Genomic DNA, 25,963 nt, shown 5'->3' on the forward strand with positions numbered 1-25,963 from the left:
GGCTAAGCTCCCTTCAGAAAAAGCTTGTCTACACAGAAGCTGACCCAACCCAACATCTTCTGTAAGAGAGAGTGAAGAGGAGACCAGGATGAGAGAGCAGATAAACTCACCCCTTTTCAGGCTGTGTTCCTCAGATTTTGTTGCTCATCCTCAGTTCAGCCCAAGAGAATAATCACCAGTGGCCTCTTCCTCACTTTGTACAGTGCAGGAGGACAGTGTTTGGGTCTCAAGCCTTTGGTGATTCCTCTGAGGGTGGATATATACTTTCCCAAAACAAGAATTCTTCTTCCCTAGGAAAGCAAAGCCAGCAGTCCAAATAGGAGCGAATCAAATGTATTTACATAAACTACATAACACCTTATAATAATAACATAAATAATGAATGCAATTTATGATTGGGTAAGTTATAATAATAAAATATGAACTATTTATGCAAACCAAAATTCTTCACCTCCCAGAGGCAAGTATTCAGCGTACAGAGAAACTCTTTCAAGGTGCACGGCCAGGCTGACAGCAAGCAGCAGCTCCACACCTTTCCCCGGGAAGGTGTAAGAGGAGGACAGGCTGGCAAACCTGGAAACACATCAAGTAGTTTTCCCAGCTGTTAGTGTGGGTTACCGTGCCCTGGCTATTATCCCCAGCTCCCGGCAGAGTTGCTGGTCACCATGCTCCAATGTTTCCAGTTTCTGTTGTGCATTGCCGTGCTTTGCTGCCGCGGTCGCTTCTTCCTCCTCCCACGTGAATTGCTGTAGAGTAAGGAGAAGGGCAGCAGCCCAGAGGTTGGCAAAATAAAAGGCAGCAAGGAGCCTTGTGGCCTACCTGCTTTCTTTTTCTTCTCTCTCCAAGCCAGAAAGTTCCTCAGCATAAGCAAGCCAAAATTTAACTTGGCACCAGTACCAAACATAAATGTCAGTATTTTCCCTGGCAGTCAGAAACAAAATGTTTCCAAGTGTCCAAGGAGATTTTTCACTCAGAGGGTGGTCTCCCCGCTGTGTAGGTTCCTCACCAATGACCCTTTCTGCTGGCTGTGAATCCCCTGCAAGGGCAGGTGAGCGGGGTTTTCCTCCCCTGCTTTTGCAGCAGGGGAGCCCCGAGAGCTTCCCTGGTGCTGGGGGGTAGAGCTGCTCGCTGGTATGTGCTCCCCAAGGGGTGCTGCACAAGGGAAGGGACAGGCGCAGCAACGCTGCCTGCCCAATAAAGCCACCCCGAGATCCTTGGTCACTATGGGGTACTCTTACACAAAATACGGCAGGCGAATGCAATTCAGAGCAATCAGAGAAGACAATTTACAGTCCTGCCTCTTTTGAATGCTGCAGAAAGAAAGAAAAGCCTTATGGCAAGTTGGAGCAGCCTGCGAAGTGTAGCAGGATAAATAACTCCTTGCAAGCAGCAGTTGAAACAAAAACAGGATCAGCAGCTGCACTCCCCACCTCACAACTTGTCCAGCCTACGCCAGGTTGAGCTCCAGGCTTCTGTCAGGTTCTTTTGCTTTTGGAGGAAAGTGCTTAACAGTTTGATCAACTGAGATCACTGGACAGCATCCTTCGGAGATACAGGAACGGGTAGCAATTACGCAAGGGCCATGGCATGACTCTTGCTGCTCATCCTCTATACAGATGCACAGAGCTTTGAAGCGCACGCTATTTTCAGGCATTTGGATGTATTCCTGATGAAGATTCAGCTTTTGACCATTGCAGTTCATTAATTCTTCTGTTTTGATATCTTTATTTTTTCTCAGTGTTACTTATTGTTATTTGAACTTAGATTTGTTTCCAAGAACTCTGCCTAGAAATATCATAGCAAAGATAACAGTATCTTCAGCAAAGAAAGTAATTCACGTGTCTCATCCTGGATCTTTTTTTTTCTGTGTAGTTTTATTCAGAGAGGAAACTGAAACAATAGTAGATATAGGCTATGGATGAACATTAGCTACCATATTTTATTTCAGAAGAATATTGGTAGGAAATTAAGATTATCACAGGAAAAGGACTTGACTTTTCACTGGTGCCCGTGGGAAATGCTGACCACCTCCATGCTTCAGTAATCCAGTTTATGTGTGATAACTATTGGATAATTCCCAGTATTCCCTCTGCAGTCTAACCTTCTTCACCCAAAAGCAGAATTCAAGCCCATGTGTACAATTTCCACAATAACGTATACAACAAATCCGATGTTTTAACATATGTTTAGAAGGATTCTTCTCAGTCTGGTGGAAAGAAATATCAGAGAGAAAGTCCGTATCATTGACCAACTGGACAGTACTTATTTGGCTAGCATGAGGCTATTGCTCCCTCCGTGAGCAGCAGATCTATGCAGCTAGCAGTTAGTATGGTCAGAGTTTTCTTAATATCTGGGATGAAATCCTAGCTATCCAAGTAAGAAAATTTTCTGTCCTATGTGGAGAAATATTTCTTCTCATTATGTACGCTGCTTAGCACTGGAGTGATGAATAGCAGGCTTGCTTAGCAGAAGTCAGATTAGAAGAGGCTTCTGTGCTTAGACTATTTTATTCACCGTACGTCTTTTTAATGGACTGTTGACTGACCTCTTTGCTTCAGACAGCAGTAAACAAAGTAGCCTCTCCATTTGTTGGCTCTTATGTCCAGAGACGAGAGGTGGACAAACAACATCTTGCAACTTGCAAGACGCAAAGTTTACGTCTGCAGACTTCCATGCAAAGACAATGAAATGCAGCTTTGAGTCATTTTACACAAGGACTTCACCGTGCAATGTGAGACTGTCTCCATCATACAACCTGACACTTTCAAAAGTGGAAAGAGCTATTCAAAATTATGTCCTCCTCTAGAGTCTGAGTTAATTTCAATCTGCAAAGTTAACCTTGGAGCCCTGTACTGACTCCACATAGCGAAGCTGTGGAGTTACAATTCCTATCTCTGCAGCAACCCTACCAACAGCTACTGTTTGCAAGCAGAGATTGTCATCTAAGATCAGGTTTTCCCTCAGTGCTGCTCCCTGTTGCACGTTCAACTGAGACGAGCACTCTTTGCAGCTGTCATAACTTTCATTCCACAGCGAAACTGAGGAGATGTTTGCTAACCGTTGAACTCCAGTCCTCAGGACAATTAACATCTTGGCGAATCTCCTGCAGCCGTATCTGGTGGACAGTCATTGGGACATCAAATCATGCATGCCGGCAATTTGATCTTGACCAATGCAATTTCCTTCCCTTCTTTAGGAATTCTTTTACTGCCTTTATGCCCAAGGGATAGATGGAGAAGATAGCTGTACGCAAACTGCTTCAGCTGTGAAGCTAATACAGAAAAGATACTCTACTTCTGCTTAGAGCGATACTCTGCTCTACAAAGCTTATCGTAACAATCTGTGAAATTCAGCATTAAAAAAACACACACAGGAAAATGTATTTCCATTTATCCAAACTAACTCTTTTTATAATTTTTTAAGGTCACAGGTTTGGCCTATATGAGAGACAATGGATTATTTATGGCAGAGAGGCAAAATGACATGCAGAGAGTTGTCATTTGGTAGGATTTGCATTCTATAAATTAGTACATTTAAGCATTTAATAAAGCAGATTTGAATTAGCTGGCTGTGGAAATTAACTGTATATGCAACGTCCAAGAGCAAGAGGGTGCCTGGACAGGTTTGCCTCTATCCCAAGTTACAGAGCACTTCAGAGTTCAGATTATACAGGCCAGTGTAATCTTACTAAATTGGAAAAAAGGAAATTTCTAAGGAAGCAAGTAGAGCTTTATTTTCAATAAAAACATTCTGGTTTAGATTATTATTCATACTTGTATGATATCTGTAGAATTTTTTTTCTTTTAAGTGTTTGGGAAATTTAACATCTTTTGGGAAGCTTAGAGTCTTTATTGTTTTCGGCAGGCCTTTGGAAGTCAAAGTCATTCATCTCAGGGACAAAAATTTTCCTGTGTCCTGTGAATTTCTGGGTGAGATTCATTAAAATGGCAACTGTTGGGAACTACCACTGCTTTTTGCTTCTTCGTTTCTCCAGGAAAGGTCAAGGCAGTCTGCCAATATAGTAATTGGACAACATCACTGTTTTAAAGACCCGAGTTCTCACTGAAACAGTAATAGGCGATGAAGCATTAGGAGAAACTGTACAGCAAAAGGAGGATGAAATTTCTGGACCGGATTTAATAGAGAAGTGGGTTAGGAAGGTTTAGTAAGGTAGAGGAAACAAAACCTGATTTCTGCTAATTGGTTGTCCAGCTTCAGGATCAGGACCAAACAACTCCCGACATCGTACCTCCACTCCAAAGCTGACAAAATAAATGCCTGCAATGACAGCTTGTGTTACTGAATAAATGGCAAGAACCTGTGTTTCTCTATCCATGTCGCAGGGGGCTGCCCTCGTCTAGCTTTTTTCTCCCGAAAAAACAAGCTAGGACATCCGATTCCCTATGCCCCAGTCATTAGTGTCATTTAAACTACAGCGTCAGTTCCTGATACATTAGAAAACAGCAGATTTAAGACTCTCTGGGTAATCTTTTTTTGTCCCTCCCCATGTGCATATGTTTTCTTACAAACCCTTCCATGACACAGTCATATTTTAGACTTTCCCACAGGATGCATGCCTCATTCTGTACAACACAGGATAATCACACCCAGTGGCAGAAAGAAATTAGCATAGCAATCTTAATCTGGTATTTCCTAATTTTCCTAATTTCCTTATCCTTCAATGTTCGGCTGCGCTAATCTAAACAATATTCCTTTAATGTAATTTTTTAATGTTATCATTTAAATATATGTATGTGCGTTTGGGTATCTCTCCATCTATCTGGATCTGTGAATGTATTGGTAAACACAAAAGAAAAAGATAAAAGTTGTTTGTTTTTAATTCTTTCAGAACCGTTTGATCTCTCCTTACTTGTTTTAGCAGCTGCCTGACTGTTTTTCCTCATATGTAAACTTCAAAGTCAATCAGAGGTCAAAACTCTGGACAAAGACAGAATAACGAAAACAACGGTGACTGGCGTATGTGATGGGAAGAAGCAGAGGAGCTGGACTGTAGAATATTGTCCTGTTTATGGACACAGCAGGGGAGGAAATTATCTACCTCTTGGACATAACATTTCTTGATCTGAACATTTGATGTCGTTGTCGAGGCCTGGAAATGTATCTCACAGAGAAATGAAGGGTACAGCCACATACCGGAGGACTTGACATTCTCTGGCTATTCTTGCCAGAGGAGCAATCTGAAAATAGCTTAATAGATTACCATAAAAATCCTGGCAAAAACTAGCTTTTTACTGGTTTCTGTTGAATGCAGAGGGCTTCAGGGGTAGGTACAGGTTTTGATTCCCAATTTGTTATTTGATATTTCTGGTCCTAGGAAAATCAAAGGAAAAGCAAGCCCTGGAGAGGCAGCTTCTGTAGCAGAGTAACGTGGAGCATTTTCTGTCGGCATGTGCAGTCATGGTACAGGATGTGTCTCGAGTTCGCGCTTTTTTTTTTTTTTTTTCCTTCGGGAGAACATCTGCCTTTCCCTCCTTCATCCATCTGTGGAATCAGGCCCCTGCTTGTACAGAGCCCGGCAGAGGGCCACGAGCAAGAGTCCCCGAGGCAGGGGGTTGTAGCATTGCAACTTGCCTGGCAGCTGGTAAAACAGCCTGCAGAAATTGGGAACACCTTAGTGATTCACACATCCTCACGGCAGCTCCTGCCAGCAGAGCCGCTGGAGAGGCCCCAGCAGAGGCAGAGGTGGATTCCACCCTATATATATATATATATATGGCCACAGCGAGTCCTCAGATTTTGTGCAGAGATTATGGGAATTTATGTAAATGACCTACGAGCATAATCTGTGCTGAAAAAAATATTCTTTTCCAATTTAACCAACAGGGAGGATGGAAATGAGAGCAGTGCCACCCTGTCTGTGGACTGCATCTCCCCCAGTCTTTCTTGCTTTAATGAGTTGTGGACATCTGCTTTTCCTACAGAAGGATTCAAAATATGTGTTTTGTACCATATGGGCCAGAACCAGGCATCCCAGAAGCCATAAATGTAAAAGGCTCCTCGGAAGTGTAAACTGTGAGTAATATTATGTGGGGTGTGAAAATCCCAAAGCAAACCTGGTGATCCGTCTGTAGGACACTGGTAGCAAAAACATCAGTTGCAATATAATTGAAATTATTTTAAATATTTCCCTCAAATATATTAGCTTGTATTTGTTGCTTCTTCCACTCCCACAAGAAATAAAAAAAAAAATAAAAATAAAAGCCCAGGTTCTAGTTAAGCTACAAGCCAAGCTGTGAACCCTGGGGCTGCAAGCTGTGCTGAGCAACACTGCTCTAGAAGACACAAGAAAGACCTTTTTTTTTGCTCAGAGAAGCGGACGAGCTTTCCCCAGCTGCACGAATAGCAGGGAGAGGTGTAGCCCGCCGCTGGGTGGGGAAGAAGCTGAGACTGGGCTTCCTTGCGGCTCGAGGGACGGTAAATGACTGGTGAGTAACAGGAGGAAATGTTCCGGGTCTGGCTGGCTGGCGGATGGGAAGAGCACACCTTTCTCCCACTGTGGGCCTCCCTGCAAGGGCTAAGAAGGGCTTCAGAGTTGAAACTGCTCCTAATTCAAGGAATATATTTAGTGTGGGGGTTACTGTCCCTTGTTAACATGACCAGAAGCAAAATTATTCTCTGTAGCTTCTCATTCTGTGACCTTTTTCTACACAGTTCAAGGCCACTGAACGTCATGTTTTTCCTTAAATAGCTTTCCATCAGTTTTCGTTTTAGCCAAGAGTGTTAATTTTCAGATGTCTTTCAATGACTTTTGCAAGAATTAAAATTTTACTCACTTTAGTGACTATTCATCACAAATCCACCTAATCTCTGCCAAAGTGAAGAAGAAAACAAAATACCAGCAAGAAGTCGGTTTGAGAAAAGAAGGAAAAAGCATGACGTATGCCTGCAAAAAGGCAGGTAGGAAAGGGATATAAGTGGCGTAGAGAGCAGCTGAAGTGATGCAGGAGAGAGTGGCTGGGAAACAAAAGCGGAGAGGCTGCTGGAGCGAAGCAGGCAGTGGGTGGCCCTGCTGGGAGGAAGGGGAAGCGGGAGCAGAAATGGGAGTGGGGAGATTATGTTTGGTCTTTAAGCAGAGGGTGAGGAGCTTGAAGTGAGGAGTTAAGAGACAGGAAGGAAACCAGTGAAGGCAAATAAAGAGTGGAGGGTGATATAGTTTATGCAGTGAGAAAAAGATTACTTGAGCGGTAGCGTTGGGCGTCATGTGGAGGTGGACTGCATAATGTATAATCAGCTTGGAGCGGTGGTCGTGATTCTTCAGGGGGTGACCTAGAAAAGAATACTGTGGCTTAATTTGAATTCTTTTTTAACCCAGGGTCTCTCCATATAAAGGATGAACATTGTGTTGTGCTGAGCACTAAGTGGAGTGCGTTGTGTTTTGTGCATTGTCATTGATTCTAAATGCCTTTTGTGTTTTGGGGCTCTGAAAACAAAGGTCAAGTACTAGCAAATTCTGTTTTCTGTGAGAGATTTAATTAAATCCTAAGGACAAAGACAGAGTACTAGAAACAGCTATTGAGTGTGAAAGATTTGTAAATTTGCATTACCATTTCTCAATATCACTTTGTGCATAGCTTTGTAATTTGTTTTGGGTTGTTTTTTTTTTGAGCAGTGACAGGAGAATAAGCATTTAAAAAAATCAAGATAAGTCTTAGAAATGTTATTTTCTGCCTGTAAAGAAATTGTCCAATACAGACTTGGAAACAGATGCTAGGAAACAGAGTGAGGAAGCACACGGAGTAGGATGGCACAATTTCTGAATATAGTTTTGGTCCTAGTAATTTAGTGAGTGTAAATTGTAGGGCTTGAAATGGACTGGGCTGCAAAAGATTTTTTATCCCTTATGGACAATAGCAGCAAACTAGAGGGTTTCAGCAATTAATAGCACACAGCTAATCACAACTTCCTCATGAATAACCTGAGTAAATTGCCTATCTAACTCTGTTGTGGAAGGCTCAGGAGTCATTGAGTGGAAAATATTTTTCACTTGTTCAATATTGAGACATTATTGTATTAGCATATTGGGTCTTAGAGGGTTTGAATTTTGCCATACCAACCCATTTTTTTGTTGTTTAAACAACAAGAAATGAAATAACATATTAAGAAAAGCCACATTATTGAAACCGAATGCAGTTGATTTACTGGCAGGTAGAAACCACGAGATACTACATAGCTGCTCCACTTCAACACACGCTGATCCTTCCACTTAACAGGTGATAAGGAAGGAATTCTTGTTCAGCTGGTGATAAGGCAGTGGATCTGCCTCTGAAGCAAAGGGGATCATCTTATAAATCTAGCCGTGCTAGTGCATGAAGTTGGAAAGATAGAGAGGATGAAGTCATACGTCTATGGGAGCAAGAAACCATCCAGTTTACCCACAGTTTTGAAACTATGTATGAGTAATGCAGCTCCTTCTCCCAGTGTAGGATTTGATGTACAGGAAAAGTCTCACAGGCGGCGGGTCTAAAACCAGACAAATCAGAATATGCCACAAGCAAGGAAAGGTTGGGGACCTGGAGGTGCGGAGTGGGTCATGTTCCAACGCCCTGAGTGCCTCTGGGGGACTACCCTTCCAGAGCACACAAGGGTGGACATATTTCACAGGAGGGCAGCCCCCGTGGCAGCCAGGCTGACATGTAGGGCTTTGGGGGTCACAATGAACCCCTTAAATTTTACCTGGAAGCTGACAGCTGGTGCAGACCTGCTAGCCCCTTTTCTGTTCCACTAAGGCATTCTCTTTAATCACTACGCTGATGTGCTGCGCCAGGGTGGTCGTCTCCCCCGCTTCCCGCACAGCTCCGCACCTCTGTGCAGAGAGAGGCGGCTTGCAGACATCCATGCAGACATGACTCACTTTGGGGAGTCTGCATAGGGGGTTTTGCAATAGTCTGATCAGGACATGACATAGACAGTAACAAAGCGTGTGCTCAGAAGTACAAGGCATCCCACTATGTTCACAGACACTATAAAGATGTGAAATGATCTGCCAGGGGTGGGGGGGATTAAAAACTCCACCCAGCTGAGAAGAACCGTGGCTAACAGCTGATCATCTCCCCCACTGCACAAACCCGATGTTTCTTTCCTCATTTTCCTGTGGTGCGGTGTTACCTCCAGTGCAGACGGCCCTCCCTTGGACTCAGTCCGGTCTCAACAAGTCCAAGTGAAACACTGGATCGCATGGCTCATGTCAAACGAAGGGGGGGGATGTGAAGTTGACAAGACGCAGAGCGCACACCCTTCTGGTAGGAGATGCTCTGGATGCAGGTTTGCAAAACTGATTTAAAGACGGTTGCAGTAACTGCTGTCTGAGTGATAAGACTGATGTTTCAGTGCCTTTTAGGAATGAGTCAAGAAGGAAATAGTAACAGCTAACCAAAAAATAATCATGTGGTCATCAAATAGTAGAAATATTGGCCATGAGACATTCTTGCCGTATTTACCCGCAGTGCAGATAACATCAGTGACCGCTGACTATTATAATTGCATGAATTTTTATAATTGGATAGATTTCTATTTGCAACTACTATATTCAAGTTACTCAAACTACAAGTACTGTATCCAAACTATTAGAGTCTGGGTTTGCTTTAGCAAAAAAGGTCTTGTGTTTATCTAATCTGAAATAGCTCCCAGCACTCCTTTTCGGTGGCCGTGCCATCATTTTATATGCATACGAAGGTAGCAGCATTATGCTGCCTGCACCGTAAAACGCCCACAGCAATTCAGACCACGTCCGCACCGCGCTCGGCAGATCTGATGGCGTAATCCAGCTGGCTGAAGAACAGCTGCACGAAGCTGGGGCAACACGGGCTTCGGGGCCTGGGCAAGTAACGCGATGGAGGCTGATTCTGCCACTGTGGGTACCTCGGCTAGCTGGCCAGAAACTAGCTTGGGTAAGTCTGGAGGTGCAGAGTTGTATGTCCACTTTTCTGCACGGAAATTTACAAGCAAAAGGAGAAGCTTCTTGTTTTATGACCTGGGGCTAGCAGGCAGCTCAGGTTTGGGGTAAGAGGATGCAACCGCTGCGATCGGCCAGCTGGATTACACCATCATGTCTGCTGAGCGCGGTGCGGACGTGGTCTGAATTGCTGTGGGCGTTTTGCGGTGCAGACAGCATAACGCTGCTCCCTTTGTATGCGTATAAAATGATGGCACGGCCACCACAAAGGAGTGCTGGGAACTACATAAAATTAGGTAAACAAAACACATTTTCATTAAAAGAACCCCAAACTCCATAATAATTTGGACATAGTACTTGTAGTTTCAGTAACTTGTTTAAAAGCACTTACTCGAGTTCTGAATTATTCCATCGTTTCACCAAAGTATGGCACACAAAGAGGAGTAAGTGGTTGCAGAGGTGTAATAATGTAACTCTTTACAAACACTGCTTTTGCATATGCATTTTCACAGCTATGTTTTCATTTTATGAGACTGCTGAGGGACAGCTTTGCTTGCCACACTGCCTTTTGTTTCTATGGTAAAGGTGCTAGAACATCGGCAGGAAGCAATTTTGCAAGTGTTTGTACGGCCACGGGCCATGAATGTGTCAATCACCTTGTACTTTTTTTAATCCAGTGCTTCACGGAGCAGCCTCATCTATTCTTACGGCACACTATGATATGTTAGGAGCGTCATTACAAAGCTACTGTGAAGAAAAGGGCAAACATGAATTTTCAGGAGATTGCAGCACAAGGTTTGGACAGAGAGTTTTAAATGTAATTCTGCCCTTTAAAAAGAATTTTCTCTAACACAGTCACTCCAGAAAAAAGAGATTACAGATGTAATGTAAGACACACAAAAACAAGCTCATATAAATATTTTAGAGTGTTTCTAAGCAATTTTTTTCCTTTCTACTTGCTTCCTCCATATTTCCAAGCTCCTAATAATGCCTTTTACCCACAAACTCATCCACTCCACATATTCAATGCACAGTTACACCTAGAAGGAAATCCCACAGTTCACCATCAGGTCTAGTAATCCCCCTTACAGAGTTTGCTGTGGATTTTGCGTTACGTGCAGACTGTGCTGGGTTCGTGGGGCCAGATTCTTTGCTGGGCTGACACCCTGCTCAGTGCTGGAGAGAGAGTTTGTTGCACCGTCGGCTGTGCTGGAGCTCTCCTAACCTGTGCCAGGCACCAAAGCTTGCTCAGAGGCAGCTTAGGCCAAACCTGCCATTCTCTGGTCCTGGTGGATGGGCTATATTTGACTCTCTGGAAGAAGCTGGCTGAGTTGGCTCTTTTTTCCCCTCTGCCTAAAAACTCGCCATCGAGAAGGCGTTACTTTGGGTATACCACACTTTTGAAATGGATCTCAGCAAGAGGCCTGTTCCTGGCCTTTAGTTTATCCCTTTGTCAGGTTATTTTTGCTCTCACTGGATTAGGAGTCTATGGGCTCCCTTCTCCATTTCAAAACAGTTTAAGGCAGTTCTGCTGACTTGAAGTAGTAACAATAACAATAATAATGAAACACAATAAGGGGGTAAAACTGATATAAAATTGCCACCTTCCAGATATTAAGAGTTGAATTACCCAACAGACTCACGTGGCATTTTGCAACAAGAAGTAGGAAGTTTGGTGTCTTATCTTCCAGGAGGGGAAGGAGAGAAGAAGAAGAAAGAGATTAACTCTTTGATTCTCGACTTGAGCAAGAGCTTGCTCACACTGTCGTACATGTAGTTTTCTGTCTACGATCACACCTATAAAACTTCCGTTTGTGGGTTTTGGGTTGTTATGGCCGAATGAAAACAGAATTACAATAAGAATCAAATTTAAATCCTCTAGACTCTCTCAAAGCTTACAAGTGTGCTCTAAGAATAGTAGACCTCTACAAACTTAACAACAGTGGTAGTGTTGGTGTAAAATAACTGTTAGTCGATTGTCTAGTGGCAGGAAATTAACAGAAGAATTTGATCTTGAGTGTGAACAAAATCAGTAATGCAGCTTCTGTGATTTAGTTATTAAAAACCACCAGAAATTACTAAGTTGGCTCATTTATAATTCCTGCGGTTGCAATGAATTTGAATTCTTTGTTGGTGACTAAATTTTTTAAAATATATTTTTAATATCTGGAAGATAGTCATATGAAACGCAGGGGTTTTTAAAAACTGCATATTTAGTGCCATTTGAGTGCCTTACATTTAAGACACAAGCCATATAGAATCTCATGAAGCTTCATGATATAATAGAAGTTTTCTATAACTTGTGTTGCAAAACCTTATGCTGTGAGTGTCAAGAACTGTAACTTCCACCATTCTGCCCAGAGAAGGATCATATGAAGCCTGCTCTGTTTATTCCAGCAAAGTTATGACATGTGTCATTTAGAAGTTAATTATCTGTTAGTCTGAAACTGTTAAATATTTCCCAGGTCCAAGATAAAACCATGGCTTTTTATGGATTTGACATAGTCTTCAGCAGAGCAAAGCATTTACAGGGAGTGTACATTTTTAGGACAACATACATAAAACCAAAACCAGGAGAATCAAAGCTAGTTTACTTTTAAACTCAGCCCAGTTTACTTTTAACTTTTGTCTTCAGAAGAACTGTTTGAGCAAGGACTGCAAAACTAATCCATCCACAGGAAATGTGATATGTGTACGTGGGGGAAGTAGGAGTAAGGTGGGGTGGGAGAAATTTGTTCTGGAAGAGAGCGCTTAGGGTTAAGAACTGGAGAAAGAAGAAAAATTCTTAATCTTGTAGGTGATTCACAGCTAACAAATTAATAGCAGAGCAGAATGTCAGATTCATGACAGCTTAATCTGCAGAGAGGTCTATAAAGATGGTAATCACTGTACTTATAATGGAAATAAAGACACAAATAGTATATTATATATGTTTTATATCCTGATAGATGATACCACCAGGAGATTAATTTTTAGCTCCTGCTTTAATATACTAACTTTCTGAAACCTTCATTTTTTAGGATAATTTTTTTCATGGCTTTTCTTTGACTAAGAGTTGAGTTTGTTTGGGTTTTTGAAGATTTCAAACAAGAAGTACTTGGGCCATTTTTAAGCTCTGGGATAGTGAAAATAAAAAGCTTTTTCCCAGGGTAAAAGAAGAATTTCTGGCATCTTAACGTTTTCTGTACCCACCAAGTGGCTTCAGTGGGAAAATAGTATTTGCCACGGAAATTGTCCTTACTGAGGTATGAAGCTTTCAACATTCCAGTGGAATTTTGTTTTGATTTGATTTAAAATCACTTTGTGAGCTTTTGCCATACATCGCTCACAGGCCGTTTTTTCCCTGCACTTTTAAAGCATAAAAGCAAAGGGAGCCTTGCACTGTATACGCATTCATGGTTGATACTGGCCTGAGCCATATGGTGACCAGATATTTATCCTGCGGATTGCTATCTCTGGGCTCACGGCTCCCCTTTCCAGATACAGCAAAAGTTACTCTGGGAGTGCCTACACTGTGCTGTTTATACAACTATGCCCTTGTCTACTGGCAGCAACGCATCTGTGTTTGCACTGGAGCAGACAATCCCAGCCAGTTTGCTTCCTCCCTTGCAACACTTTGTTTTCAGAATCGACCCTCTCCATCAAACCGGGCCATTGCAAAAGTTCCAAAAGGTGATTTTTTTTTTTGGCCTATTTCTAGCTCATTCAAGACAATGAAACAAAGATCCGGGTGCTCCATTTCTTATTCATCACTCACCACATGCCGGCAGCAGGAGCAGTTTCTCCCCAGGGTTCCAGCACTAGATGCAAAAAAAACCCAAAAACACTACAGTGCCTGAAAATGTGCTGGGCTGTAAAAGGGAACAGCAAATGCCCTTTTTCAAGAAGCTGGGATACACTGGAATATGCAAGGTCGTATGCCGGGAGCCTCACATCTTTGCTAAAGGTAGTGACATGCAGGAAAAATATACATATTTATATATGTTGGACTGTTTCAGCATCTACAGATGTTTGAAAGATACTACTTTTGTTGAGTCTATCCATGTATCAGCCTGGAGAAAAGAAGGCTCTGGGGAGATCTAATTGTGGCTTACCAGTACCTGAAGGGGCCTACAGGAAAGATGGTGAGGGACTGTTTATCAGGGAGTGTAGTGACAGGACAAGGGGTAATGGGTTTAAGCTGAAGGAGGGTCGATTTAAATTAGATGTTAGAAAGAAATTCTTTACTGTTAGAGTGGAGAGGCACTGGAACAGGTTGCCCAGAGAGGTTGTGGAGGCCCCATCCCTGGAAGTGTTCAAGGCCAGGTTGGATGGGGCTTTGGGCAATGTGGTCTAGTGGAGGGTGTCCCTGCCCGTGGCAGGGGGGTTGGAACTAGATGGTCTTTGAGGTCCCTTCCAACCCAAACCATTCTATGATTCTTTGATTCTATGTGAAATTCTCTTTTGATCTATTATATCCAAATTTGTCTTCTCTTGCTAGCAATTTTTATTGCCTAGGTCATTTCTATTCTATTTCCGTTCTAGTTCCTATGTTTTGCTTCATCCTGGAAGAACCAAGATGCCTTTTCTCAGTGTACTAAATGATATGACTCATATCTGTCACATTGCTTTGCTTTCTTTCTCCTACTGGTAGAGCGTTTTAATGTGTTAACTGCTCAGAGCACCTTCCACCTCAAGCTTATAGTCTGTCATTCCTTGAGGAGTTTTTTCAGTGCATAGCTGAGCCCCCAAGGGAGGCGAGGGGGCTGCACTGCAGTCCTCACTGTGCTGCAGCTTTAAATCAGCTACTTACACCCAGCAGCATTCACCACCTAATGCAGCCTTTATTTTTTTGATTTTGCAAGCACACCGAGATCAATGTCGGTGTGACTTCATCATTACCTAAAGTCAGTTCAGAGACGTCTGCGTGAGCAGCCATCATTCCTTGCCTGAAGTAGGGAGCTCCTGCAAAAGGCTTTTCTGCTGCATAGATGAGCTTTAGCAATGGCAAAATGTTTTGCCCAAGGACTGGATTTGTTGACCAGAGTCTTAATCTCAGAGCTTCGAGCAATACTGACCTGTGCTTTTAGGTGTCCGGAGGACTAGAGCTGAGGCAAACCTGAGCCAGTTTTGTACGGCAAACAAGGAGAGAGGGTGGTGGACCAAAGGCAGGCTTAACGGAACGTGATTTAACTGCTGTAGGTTTCGTGTTGACTAAACAGGAAGTTGAATGTGAAGGTAGATCACGCATTACTAACTTGGCCTAATATGGTGAACAGGATACAGTCTCATTTCTGCCTTGTGTAACTCTTCTGAAGTCAGTAGTTACATCAGAAGCTCATGTAGCCTAGCCTTTTCTCTCATTCTGAGAGTGCATGCCTTTTAAAGATGCATACTTAGTGACCTAAAACATCTAGATGGCCTTTGACTTTATTACAAGCCCTTTCACTTATTTTTTCTTGGCTTTTTCATGAGGGGATGGGGGTAACAGTAGCTGCTCAGAGAGGGCCCAGCTAATACTGGTTGAGTATTCCACTGCTCTTGTGTTCTTGCTGTTTGCTCTTTTCCTGAAATGGCCACTACTGAAACCTCTTATGATGCACAGTCTTATTACTCTGATGTACAAGAATGCTATTTATGTGATAAGCACTATTACATGTACTTTTCATATGTATGGTATAATATTTTAGAGGAAGCCAATGTAGTAATTCTATAGTTTACCAGTCTTCTGTATTTAATAGGAAATTGCAATCTCTGCCAAACAATTGGCTTTTAAGTTGGTGTCAGTTTGTCATATTTGTATCACGCTAAAAGCAAGAGCGTTTAAATCTCTTATAAAATAGGCAAGACAACATGGGTACAAGCACCATGATCGCTGTTTTATTAAGGATTATCAGTTCACTTATTTACTAAACATGGACATGAGCTTACAGAGAGACACTTTCAAGAATTAGAGACTACATGCTTTGAAGAAAGAAAAAAAAATCTTTCAGGTTTGCATGCTTGATCAGCTCAATGGTATCAGGTCATACATATGTTGAGTAATTTCCATTTCACTCAACGAAAGCTAGCTCAATTCCAAAAGATGTGACACAACAAATGCAGGAAGAAGAAATTACTCATTTTTAGTTTGTTTTCAGGAAGAGAAAAACAAACTAAAGCATCATATTCAATGCACTACAATTGGTTACGTAGGATGGAACTTCATATGATTTCTAAGTGGCCCATGCTAGAAATACACAAGTTCCTGATGATATAGATACAAACGATCTGACTGAAGTTGATGAAAATGTGCTTCAAGATCCAAGCACGTGAATGAGCATTCACTGGATAAGAAACTATAACATTACACTCTTGAGTTACAACAGGAGCACTCTAACACACCAGACACTTAACCCATACCTGCTTTTAAATTAGAATCTATTTTCCTTTTTGCTCTTTGTAGCCAAAACCTCACTTTTACATTTTCAAAGCAGTGCTCAGTTTCCTAGACAGCTGGGTGAAGTACCTCCCACACAAATTCTATTCTATTTAAGACAAGCACTTTTACTCCACCATAGTCGTGAGAAAAGCCCGGTCTGACAGAAACACCCTGAGTTTGCACCCAGCTGAACACAAACACAGCAGCTTCCCTCACTGCAAACACTGGAAGAGGTACTTGGGTGTACAGTTCTAGTGGTAAGATCGTTCACTAGCAAATAAAGGTGGGAGTCTGGGCCTGTCTGATGCCCAGCCCTTGTATCTCAACAAATTCTCCAAGCTGCCAAGCAAACAGGACAGTGCTTCTCTCCACTTACTGTGTTGAAGCTGGGCTGCTGTAAAAAAAGCAATGCAAGATGCAAAGGGCAAGTAAGACTTTGTTGCAGGGAGGCCTGGAGAGGATGGAAGAAGTCTGGCATTTCCAAGACTACCTACAGGTTTTCCTATAGACATTGGCTAAAACACCTAAGCAGCACCTAGGGTGTGGCTCGGGACTTGTGTCACTACAGGGTGATCCTGCCCACTGAGCTGCAGGTTCAGGCTCCCTCTTCCTTCCTCTATTACAGACCTCATGAATTTTGCATTTTTTACAGCTAGGTGCTTCAAATCATCCTGCTGAGGCCTGGCATCAGCCCTGTGTATGTTTTAATGCCAAAACCAGGTGCCCAACAGCACTGTGAATTAGGCTCCGTATCTCTAACGATGATTTTCATTTTGTTTAATATGAAGACTGTAAGAAGAATTTTCTTTGTATTTTAAGAATGACTTGCTGCATCATATATGAAACGATCCCAAGCCTACACCCTGTAGCTTGCAGAGTACATGAGATGTTCTCTTTGGACTGTGGTTGTTGAAATGGAACATCTGCATTTCCAAGAGCAACCAAACCCTATGAATCAAAGGGCTGTGGTAATAGCCGGCACAAAACGAGTGAAAGTAAACAAGAGTGTAACATTGTTGTAGCATGTATTTTTGCTTTAACTGTACATACTTCTCATTAGAAAACAAAACCAAAGATGCAGGCAGCTGCGGACAAAAAAACCCAAAATGTACAATGACATTTTTTTTTCTCTGAATAAAGCAAGATAGCAAATAGTGAATATCCACAACTGAATAGCTCAAATGCCCTTGTGCTTGGCTATAAATCACTTGTTTCTTAACCATGACTTTGAAAATAACTCATACTGCTAGTGATTCAGGTTTGCTACTGGCAACTGTTCAGTGACCAGAGATTAACTACTTGACATTCTCCACGTAATATTTTAGTGATCTTTGTAAAGATGCCATTGCCATTTCTGGAACTGCAGTGGAAGGCAAAGAACTGAACCAGTACAGCGGCCTCTGTCCGACATTATTTGAAATCATTACTGAACTGGAGTTTCCTTATTGGAAGAAACAATCCTTGCTGACGCCTGAGAGTAAGGTTTGAACTGGAAGCACCAAGACACGCTGCATGGTTACATGTTTAATGCTGTATCTCTCGATTCTTTCCAAGTTAGGGGAGCCACCTGCACATAGCTCCTGTCACGATATAAACTGGAATACTCTGAACTTCTGGTGTTGGGGAAGGTGGCCTCTCCTTCCCCAGGCACACAGGATTGCAGAGTGGCTGCGGCTGGAAAGGACCTCTGGAGGTCAACTTCTCCAGCCCCCCTACTCAAGCAGGGCCACCTACAAACGACTGCCCAGGGCTCTGTCCAAGGATGGAGACCCCAGAAGCTCCCCGGGCACCCTGAGCCGGGTGACCCTCACAGGCTCGCAGGCACCTGTCCCCTCCCAGCAGCGAGCAGAGGCCCGTGTTGTGCAACGCTCGCCCGCCTGACGGCAGAGCACAGAGGAAGGAGCAGGCAGCTCTGAAACGCCTTCAGGCAGACGTACGGCGGGCAACTGCCGGCGCTGCCCGACCCTTGACTGGAACGGCCGTTTTCCCGGCAGGACGCCACCGCCTGCGCGCAACGCCCGCCGGAACCGCCACGGCGGGCGCGTGGGGGGCCTCACAGAGACAACGGGTACGCGGGGTGCGCTTCGTCCTCCCCTTCCCGAAAGGGCCCAGCGCCGCCGCCGCGCTGTCAAACCCGCCCCGCCCGCACCGGAGCTGCGACCACTCCGAACGCTCCCCCCCGCCCCCGCCGCGTCCCACCGCCACCGCTTGGCGCGCACCGCCCACTCGCGCCCGCGGCCCCGCCGCGGCAGCCCCTCCCGCCCTTTCCTTCCCGGGTCTCGCGGGCACGGCGCGCGCGCGCCCCCTCCGACCGTTGAGTGGCGGCGCGGCGGGTGAAAGGGGAAGGAGGGCGGGTGGGAGAGGAGCAGCAGCCGCGCGCCCCCACCTCGCGCGCATACCTTCTGCCTCCTTCCCCTGCCTGCCCGTGCCGGAGCCGTTCCCTCTGCGCATGCGCCCTGCGCCTCCGCCGGAGCCGCCCCCCCCCCCCCGACTGTTCAAACAGGAAGGCGGACATGTTGGTGTCTCTCGCAGGTTTCCTCGCAGTCGCCGCGGCCGGACCTTACGCTCTCCCCTCCCCTTAAGCTACCTCCTTCCCTCCTCCTTCTCACGCTGCAACCTCGGGTCGGTCCTGAAGTGGTCCGGGCTGCCGTCCCGTACCTGAGGCGGAGGAGTGGGAGGGGGGAGCTGAGCCGGCGTTGGCAGCGGCGGGAGGCAGCGAGGAACCGCTGGCGGCCGCGCAGCGAGGAGGAGGAGAGAGGAAGAAAGATGCTGTTGCCGTCGCTCCGCCGTTGAAGTGACTCGTCCCCTGCCCGCGGGGGGCACTCGCAGCGGGGGCCGGGGCGGCCTGTGCGCGCAGCTGGTAGCCCTTCGCTGCCCGCCCGCCCGCCCGGAGCAGGCAGGGCACAGCCGAGGAGAGGGGCAGCCTCTCCCCCCGGCTCGCCCCGGGCTCCTTCGTTCCGTGCCCATGGAGGGACCAACCCCACGGCGCTGAGACACCCTGCGGAGAGGATCTTCCTACTTTTTTTTTTTTCCTTTCTCTCATTTTTGCCTTGTTGGTGTGCCTGCAGGCTTTTGCCCCCCACCCCGCACCTCCCTCCCCTTTTTTTTTCTTTTCTGTGGTTGCTTTTTCTTCTGGTTTTCCGGAAAGAAAGCTGCGCTTTGGAACCTGGCATTGACCCGCCGCCGCTCCTGCAGGGCGAGGTGGAGGAACCGCTACGCTGGCTCCCAGGGCGGCTTCCCCGGCTGGGAAAATGAGGTTGCTGAGGCGCTGGGGCCCGAGTAGAGGAGGGAGGGAGAGGAAACCTGCTGCTGCAGAGTTGTGAGCAGCCCAGGAAAGTGCGTGCGTGCGTGGAGGAGGGGGGAGAAGCAGCATCGTCCCCCCGCCGCGGACTCTTCTTCGGTTTTCTCTCCCCTTGGCGAGGCAGCGAGGGGGACTTGCCTCAGAGACTTCTGTGATTGAAGGGATTTTGCAGGAAGCGCTCCTCAGCCTGGTATAGGCTGTGTGGTTTCTCTTTTGTGCTCGCTTGTTCCTGTTTTTTACTTTTTTCTTTATTTTTAACCTTACTTTGCTCTGGAATAAGGGAAACTTTTATCTCCGGAAACATGTCGACGGGAGAAACTTTTGAGTCTCGGTTTGAAAAAATCGACGTGACTTTAAAGGACCCCAAATCCGAAGTGAACGTGGACTGTTTGCTGGTGAGTAGGGAGCGCCGATAGGCCCCCGGTCCCGTCTCCCCGAATTTCTTACCCTGTGGGACCGAATCTCGCACTCCCGGCTGAGTCACCACCCTGCTTAACTCCGCACTAGTGTTTTGTTTACTCAGCGTTGAGCTAAGAGTGCGTGAATGTCTCTGTGCAGGGAGAGTGCCTTTCATGCCAAGGAGCCGCCCGCCCAGTCCTGCCCCAGACTTGTCATTTCTCTCGCTTCGTGCACCTTTCTTTTCTTCGCCGACTGTCGTAAGGGGCGGTGGACGCTTTGTACAAAGGCGTAATTCGTGAGTGCCAGTCCCGTATGTGAGCAGAAGGCTAAATAGCTTTCATATACCAATTCCCTCTTCAACAGCTTTTTTTTTTTTTTTTTTGACTGAGGTCCTCTTATGTTGTGTTTAAGGACTGCAGCGCTGACTTCAGCCTGTTTAGCATAGACGTTTGCAAATGCTAACTAATGACGTGTAAAAACCCAGCTCTGTGCCCTTACAGGTGGGGAAGTAGTCATGGCAGGGGTTTAAATGCATTTTAAGCTAGTTGGTGTGCTAGGTGTGGGATAGAGGGCTGCTTGCTTATTGTTTCCCTGCTTGATCATACGTGATGGTTCAATGGATCTCTCCGGTGCTGTCAGTGGATCATAAGAAAGCAAACCATAGCACATCTTGACATAAACCCAACATCATTTTGTAGTTGCTTAACAAAAGTGGATGATATCTTAGTTCTGATTATAAAAAAATATCTTAACAAAGTGTATGCCAAATCCAACCAATTTGCTTGGGATGTAGCTCAGTTCTTTCATGTGCCTAGAGATGCCCTTAAATAGTAGCAAATTGTAATTTGTGCTTTTATGCTGAAGTAGAGAATTTCTTTTTGTTGTAGCAAGTGATAAAAATTCTTTAGGTTTTTTTCTTCTGGCTTTCTCTTGTCAGAGATAGCACATAAATTGAATTTGTTCCTAGTATGAACTCTGACATTTGGGGTTGGGGTGGAAGGGAGGTGTGGGAGTGGATATAGCTCTTAATAGTCATTTTTCATCTTCTGCATGGCTCTTACCAGAAAGGTTGCTTGAGCATAACATGATGGAGAGGTGAAGAGCATTTAATGAAAGAATCTGTGCAAGTTCGTGGTATTGTGTACTCCATTTAGCTTATTACTGATTTGTGAGCTTCTGAAGTGTTGACAGGTCAAACCTACATCCCTGGATAAAAGCAGAGCCTTGTGGATGTTGTTGTAACAAGGGAAAATAGCACTGCGTCTTCCAGTTAACTTGCTGCTTTTGATCTAGTTTATGTATCTGTCATCTTAGAACCACAGCTAATGAGAACAGCTCTGATGCTTAGGATATACTGTGCCAGTTTTGATAACTCAAGCCTACTGGCAAATGCTGCATTTTTACACCCAGCTTCTATTGACAGATATCAAGAGTATGGATCCAGTTAAGAGTCCCGACTTCTATGTTAACCATGACTCAATTTGCTAGTATGTGCTTTAATGCTGCCCATACTATGGGTACCTTCCTGCAGTGACAATAAGGAGGCTGCAGGTATCAAACATGCAGTTGATTATATCTTTAACTGTATTCCTTCACCTTTTAATCAGTTTAAGGATTTGCTCCTTTTTGGTTAATTTAATTGCGATTTGGAGCTAAGATGTAGTCAGTTTGAGAATTAACTTGTTGGGATGTTTCCTGTCATGCTTGTGTAAAGTTTTAGAACATACGTTTGCATCTCAGATCTTAAGAATGTCCTTTAAAGTGAGATTTTGTTTTTAGGAATCTTCTGAGATTTTTGGGCATAGATTTGTGTAATCTTTTAAAGGCAGCTTCTTATGGTATAGTCATCAGAATTATGTTGTCGGTTTTTTTGTTTGGCTTTTTTTAGCTAGCCCTAGTTACAGATACCGTTCTTTTAAAGTAATATGAATTAAAAAAGAAAATGCTTCTTCTCAAGACATCAGCTGGTAGGTTAACTTTGTATGTGTTTGGTCACTATATCAGTCTCTCTGCTGGCTGGACTTTTACTTTCTTTCATATCTCTCATCCTGAGTTGGTTCTTGGGCTCTTTTTTTATAGAATTTAAGTATCCTAACCCTTTCTAAAGAGTTTAAATATTTTACACCAGTTCTTAGTATGATGATTCACGCTACAAGCATCATTCTTGGCCCAAGGTACCATTGATATATTAAATACATCGTAATCTATGTGGCTATGTTTTTAAGGAAGAAATGCTTAGGTATAGGTGTAATTGATCTGCATTTAAAATATTTTCTGAAACACCTCATTCCCCTTCCTCCAGCCCCTGGTTAAAGTGGGAAACTGTCAGTGTCTAGGCCTGGTACGCTTGAAAATAAAACCATGTTTTTATGATTAGACTCCATACAAAAAAAAAATCCTTTTTTATAAAACCTTTTAAATCTAAAAACCTTTTTTCCTTTGATTAAAGATGTGAGTTGATGTTGTTTATAATTGTTTTCACTTTCCCTGAGCAAAGGTGTTAGTTGAATGTGTGTATCTGAGTGGTAATATGTGAATAACTGATACACAGACACTTTAAATTCAACATCTGATATTCTATACAGATAGGCTTAAAATGTTGGAGTTCCCTTAGTTTCAAGAAACATTTTTTTTTGGCTGTGCAAAGAAAAGTCTCAGCAATGTCCTTGGCTTCTTTTAGGATGGTTTTATCCTCTTTACTTAATTTTGCTTCTTTTCTTACTCGTATTCTCCATCAGTTTGTAGCACCTGTAGACTAAAAGGCAGGCATTGATTTAAAGATTATTCTTTTTTTTAACCATTTTGGGTTTTGCAAACATCATAAGCTAGGTTTTGTATGCTAGAAAAATTCTAAATTTATATATGAAGTAGTATGAGAACACTAAAAGAAGATGGGGAGTGATACAAAGGAAGGCGTGTTACTGTTTCAGGAAGGTGTGGGAGAAGAGTGCTAACAGCAGGCGGAAAAGACAGGAGTATATAACTTCAGTTTACATGCTGCAGGAAGGAAATTCATAAAGCTGAGGTGCAGGAGAGAGATGTGTTTATTTTTCCTGTTTTCTCTTATGCAACTGTAATAAAAACAGAATAAGAAAGCTGACTAACTTGCAACTGTCTGTTAGTAAATTTGTTTGTTTCTTTGGGGTTTCCATGCACTTGATTCAGCACTAGGCTGGGAAATCATAGCTAGACTGTCTTTTCTGATGAGCCGTGAAGAGGCCAAAGCCTAAGTTCTGTGTAAAGCATGTGCCACAGCATAATGCAGTGCTTTTTCTCAAAATATTGGGTACCAGAAGTTCTACAGTACTATAAAGATCTAATAAGACTGTGAAGGCTGCATTACATAGTAGTAGTCACGCTCTAAGGTGTGCAATGATCAGATACTGGTGAATACCATAGGTGTGCTAAGTAGAGCCAAAGGCAATGTAACTAACTAGCTATTAACTTGAGCTTAGTATCTCATTAATGATATTAAGCAGTGGAAAGTAGTATTCAATGGCCATACTTCTACAACAGTTTTGGAATACAACCAAATTTCTTATTCCTCTCTGTTTGTTACTAAATCCTGGAGGTTTACGGGCTTCCAATTTTTGGAGAGTGGGGAGGGAGAGATGTAACAGATTAATGGATGGGGGACATCTTGACCTGAAGCTGCCTATGCTTTTGATTCAAAAATAATGACTACATTTTCATGAAAATGCTTTTTAGTGCTCTCCTGATAACTCACAAAGAGTCTTTTCATATTTTATGTAGACACTTGAGTAACTCAATTATTCAAGTACTTAGTCAATGACTTTAGTCGATTTTTAAAACTTCATACTTTTGATGGTCTTAATCTTCAAAGATGTCAAATGTTTCACTGGTTCAGCAGTTTGGCTTCAAATTAACTGACAACAGTAAACACTAAATATGACAAACTTGTTTTATCTAGCCTCAAGAGGTTTCCATTTCTGTTGCACCAAAAATACACAAGTACAGAGCTTGATTCACCTGTTTTTCCGAGGTCTGTTTCATATTCAGCTAGATGAATTCATGTTCATCTATCTTGCATAGGGAAAGGCTAGATCTCATCCTCTTTGGGATTTGGAGTTTTAAGTCTCTATTGTCACTAGACCTTTTTTTCTCCTCTGCTTAACTTGTTAGAAAGCACTTCTGAAGACCTTGTGGTTAGGGATTTGGGAAATAAATTAAAAAAAAAAAAAGAGTAAAGAATATAACTCAAAGTACCTTTACTTAAGTAGTTCTTATCTATCAAAATAACTGCTGAAAATCATCTTTGCTGAAGGTCCTGTGCTTGGGTTGGGGCAATCACCAGTGTCAGTACAGACTGGGTGTTGAATGGATTGAGAGCAGCCCAGAAAAGAAGGACTTGGGGGATAGTCAGAATATCTGAATATCTCTCTCTGACAGGGAGAGGGTTTTCCCCAGGGCCTGTAGTGACAGGACAAGGGGCAACAGTTTCAAACTGAAAGAGAATAGATTTAAATTGGACATAAGGAGGAAGTTTTTTTACTGTGAGGGTGGTGAGACTCTGGGCAACCTCTTCCAGTGAAGTTGTGGAGGCCCCATCCCTGGAAGTGTTCAAGGCCAGGTTGGATGGGACTTTGGGCAACTTGGTCTAGTGGAGGGTGTCCCTGCCCATGGCAGGGGGGTTGGAACTAGATGACCTTTAAAGGTCCCTTCCAACCCAAACCATTCTGTGAATCTGTAGTTAGATCTAAAATAAGACTTCTGGCTGACCTAGAAATATAATTCCATGTTTTCAAGTTATATATCCAAGCTCTAGATGCAAAACTAATTATAATTGCAGGTTAATATCACCTGCTCATCACTAAGAATTATGAAATATATAGATTGATGTGAAATGAATGATAAAATATGTAACTTGGTATGTTAATCAAAAGTAAAATGCAACTTTAAGTTGGCTTTGGAAATGCAGTAATTTGGTGGATTCTCATTTAAGGTTGCATCTTTTGGAAGACTTTTTTACTATTAGGTAAGCCTCTGGGGAGTTAACAGTGGAGATGGTGGGACTGTCAAAATGTTAACATTTGATTCACAGTGTGCGGTAGGTTTTATACAGGAATAATAGTTAACTTAGCTAATTCTTCTGCTCATAAAACCAGAGGTTGTAGGCATGTAATTATTTTTCTACAAAAAGTTTCAATCAAGAATGATAATAGAAAGTTGATGTTAAGACACGTTTCAACAAGAGGAATTTAAAAATACCTAAACAAAACCCTGTAGTAGATTATAAATGTTCTTTTAAAGTAAAAATATTTGTAAACAATGTCCTTTTCCCTGGCAACTGCTGAGTGTTTTAGTTTTTTGGGGGTGGTGGGAAGGAAGAGGGAAACACCTGGAATTTGTTTGTTGGATAAATTGAAAATCAACCTGTTGTTCTGTAAGTCTTTGACTTGGAGGACAATGATAGCTTCAGGAGCCACTCATTGAGAACTTAATAAATATTTAGAAGCACTGTGAGCAGATGATGTTGGTAGCCTCACAGTTGCTGTTACAGAATTCCTAGGACATACTTTAGTACTACATAAAAATAAAAAGCTGTTTTAGGTCTCTTACCAAGGAATACTGAGATGTTTGTCTCAATACAGGATGTTTATCTTGAATTCGAGAGGTCCCAAAACATGTAATTGAAGACTTCTATTTTTTGTGGATATTTCTTGATGCTATTTATTAAAACTACTTTGTCATCAAGAAATTGCAGTTCCAAATGGAGATACTGAAAAACTGAACTTCCTTCTTCGAGAATAAAATTAGAGAATGGTTGAAAACCGTTCTGTCTTTGCCTTAATTTGTCCAGTTATTCAAACAGCAATAAAGCCAGAGGGATGATGAGACAATATTATTAAAACTCTAAGTACTATGCAGATAACACCTGGTTAGAGCTCATTTAAAACAAATGCAAATAACACCATCTTTTACCTTTCTC

The 25,963-nt window shown here is 43.2% G+C and overlaps 1 protein-coding gene and 1 long non-coding RNA gene across 8 annotated transcripts in view; one reads left to right on the top strand and one right to left on the bottom strand.

Moving 5' to 3' along the window:
• The window catches only part of LOC129202638 (uncharacterized), a 29,538-nt gene extending 10,773 nt beyond the window's left edge, over positions 1–18,765 (bottom strand). For all 4 annotated transcript variants that reach the window (XR_008575774.1, XR_008575775.1, XR_008575777.1 and 1 more), the window contains exons 1-3: positions 18,713–18,765; positions 7,199–7,287; positions 111–290 (exon numbers count right to left, since the gene is read on the bottom strand). This is a non-coding gene — a long non-coding RNA (uncharacterized LOC129202638). The remainder of the gene's footprint in view (positions 1–110; positions 291–7,198; positions 7,288–18,712) is intronic.
• ROCK1 (Rho associated coiled-coil containing protein kinase 1) overlaps positions 18,179–25,963 on the top strand; it is a 99,141-nt gene continuing 91,356 nt past the window's right edge. For 2 of the 4 annotated variants that reach the window (XM_054815837.1, XM_054815838.1), the window contains exon 1: positions 18,790–20,009. In XM_054815837.1, coding sequence (XP_054671812.1) covers positions 19,917–20,009 — 93 coding nt within the window. In that variant the 5' untranslated portion in view covers positions 18,790–19,916. Of the gene's footprint in view, positions 18,382–18,788; positions 20,010–25,963 lie in introns of those variants that run through there. The other 2 variants (XM_054815839.1, XM_054815836.1) reach the window with 2 other exon arrangements.

Source organism: Grus americana, chromosome 2, assembly GCF_028858705.1.
Source record: "Grus americana isolate bGruAme1 chromosome 2, bGruAme1.mat, whole genome shotgun sequence".
NCBI classification, from domain to species: domain Eukaryota; kingdom Metazoa; phylum Chordata; class Aves; order Gruiformes; family Gruidae; genus Grus; species Grus americana.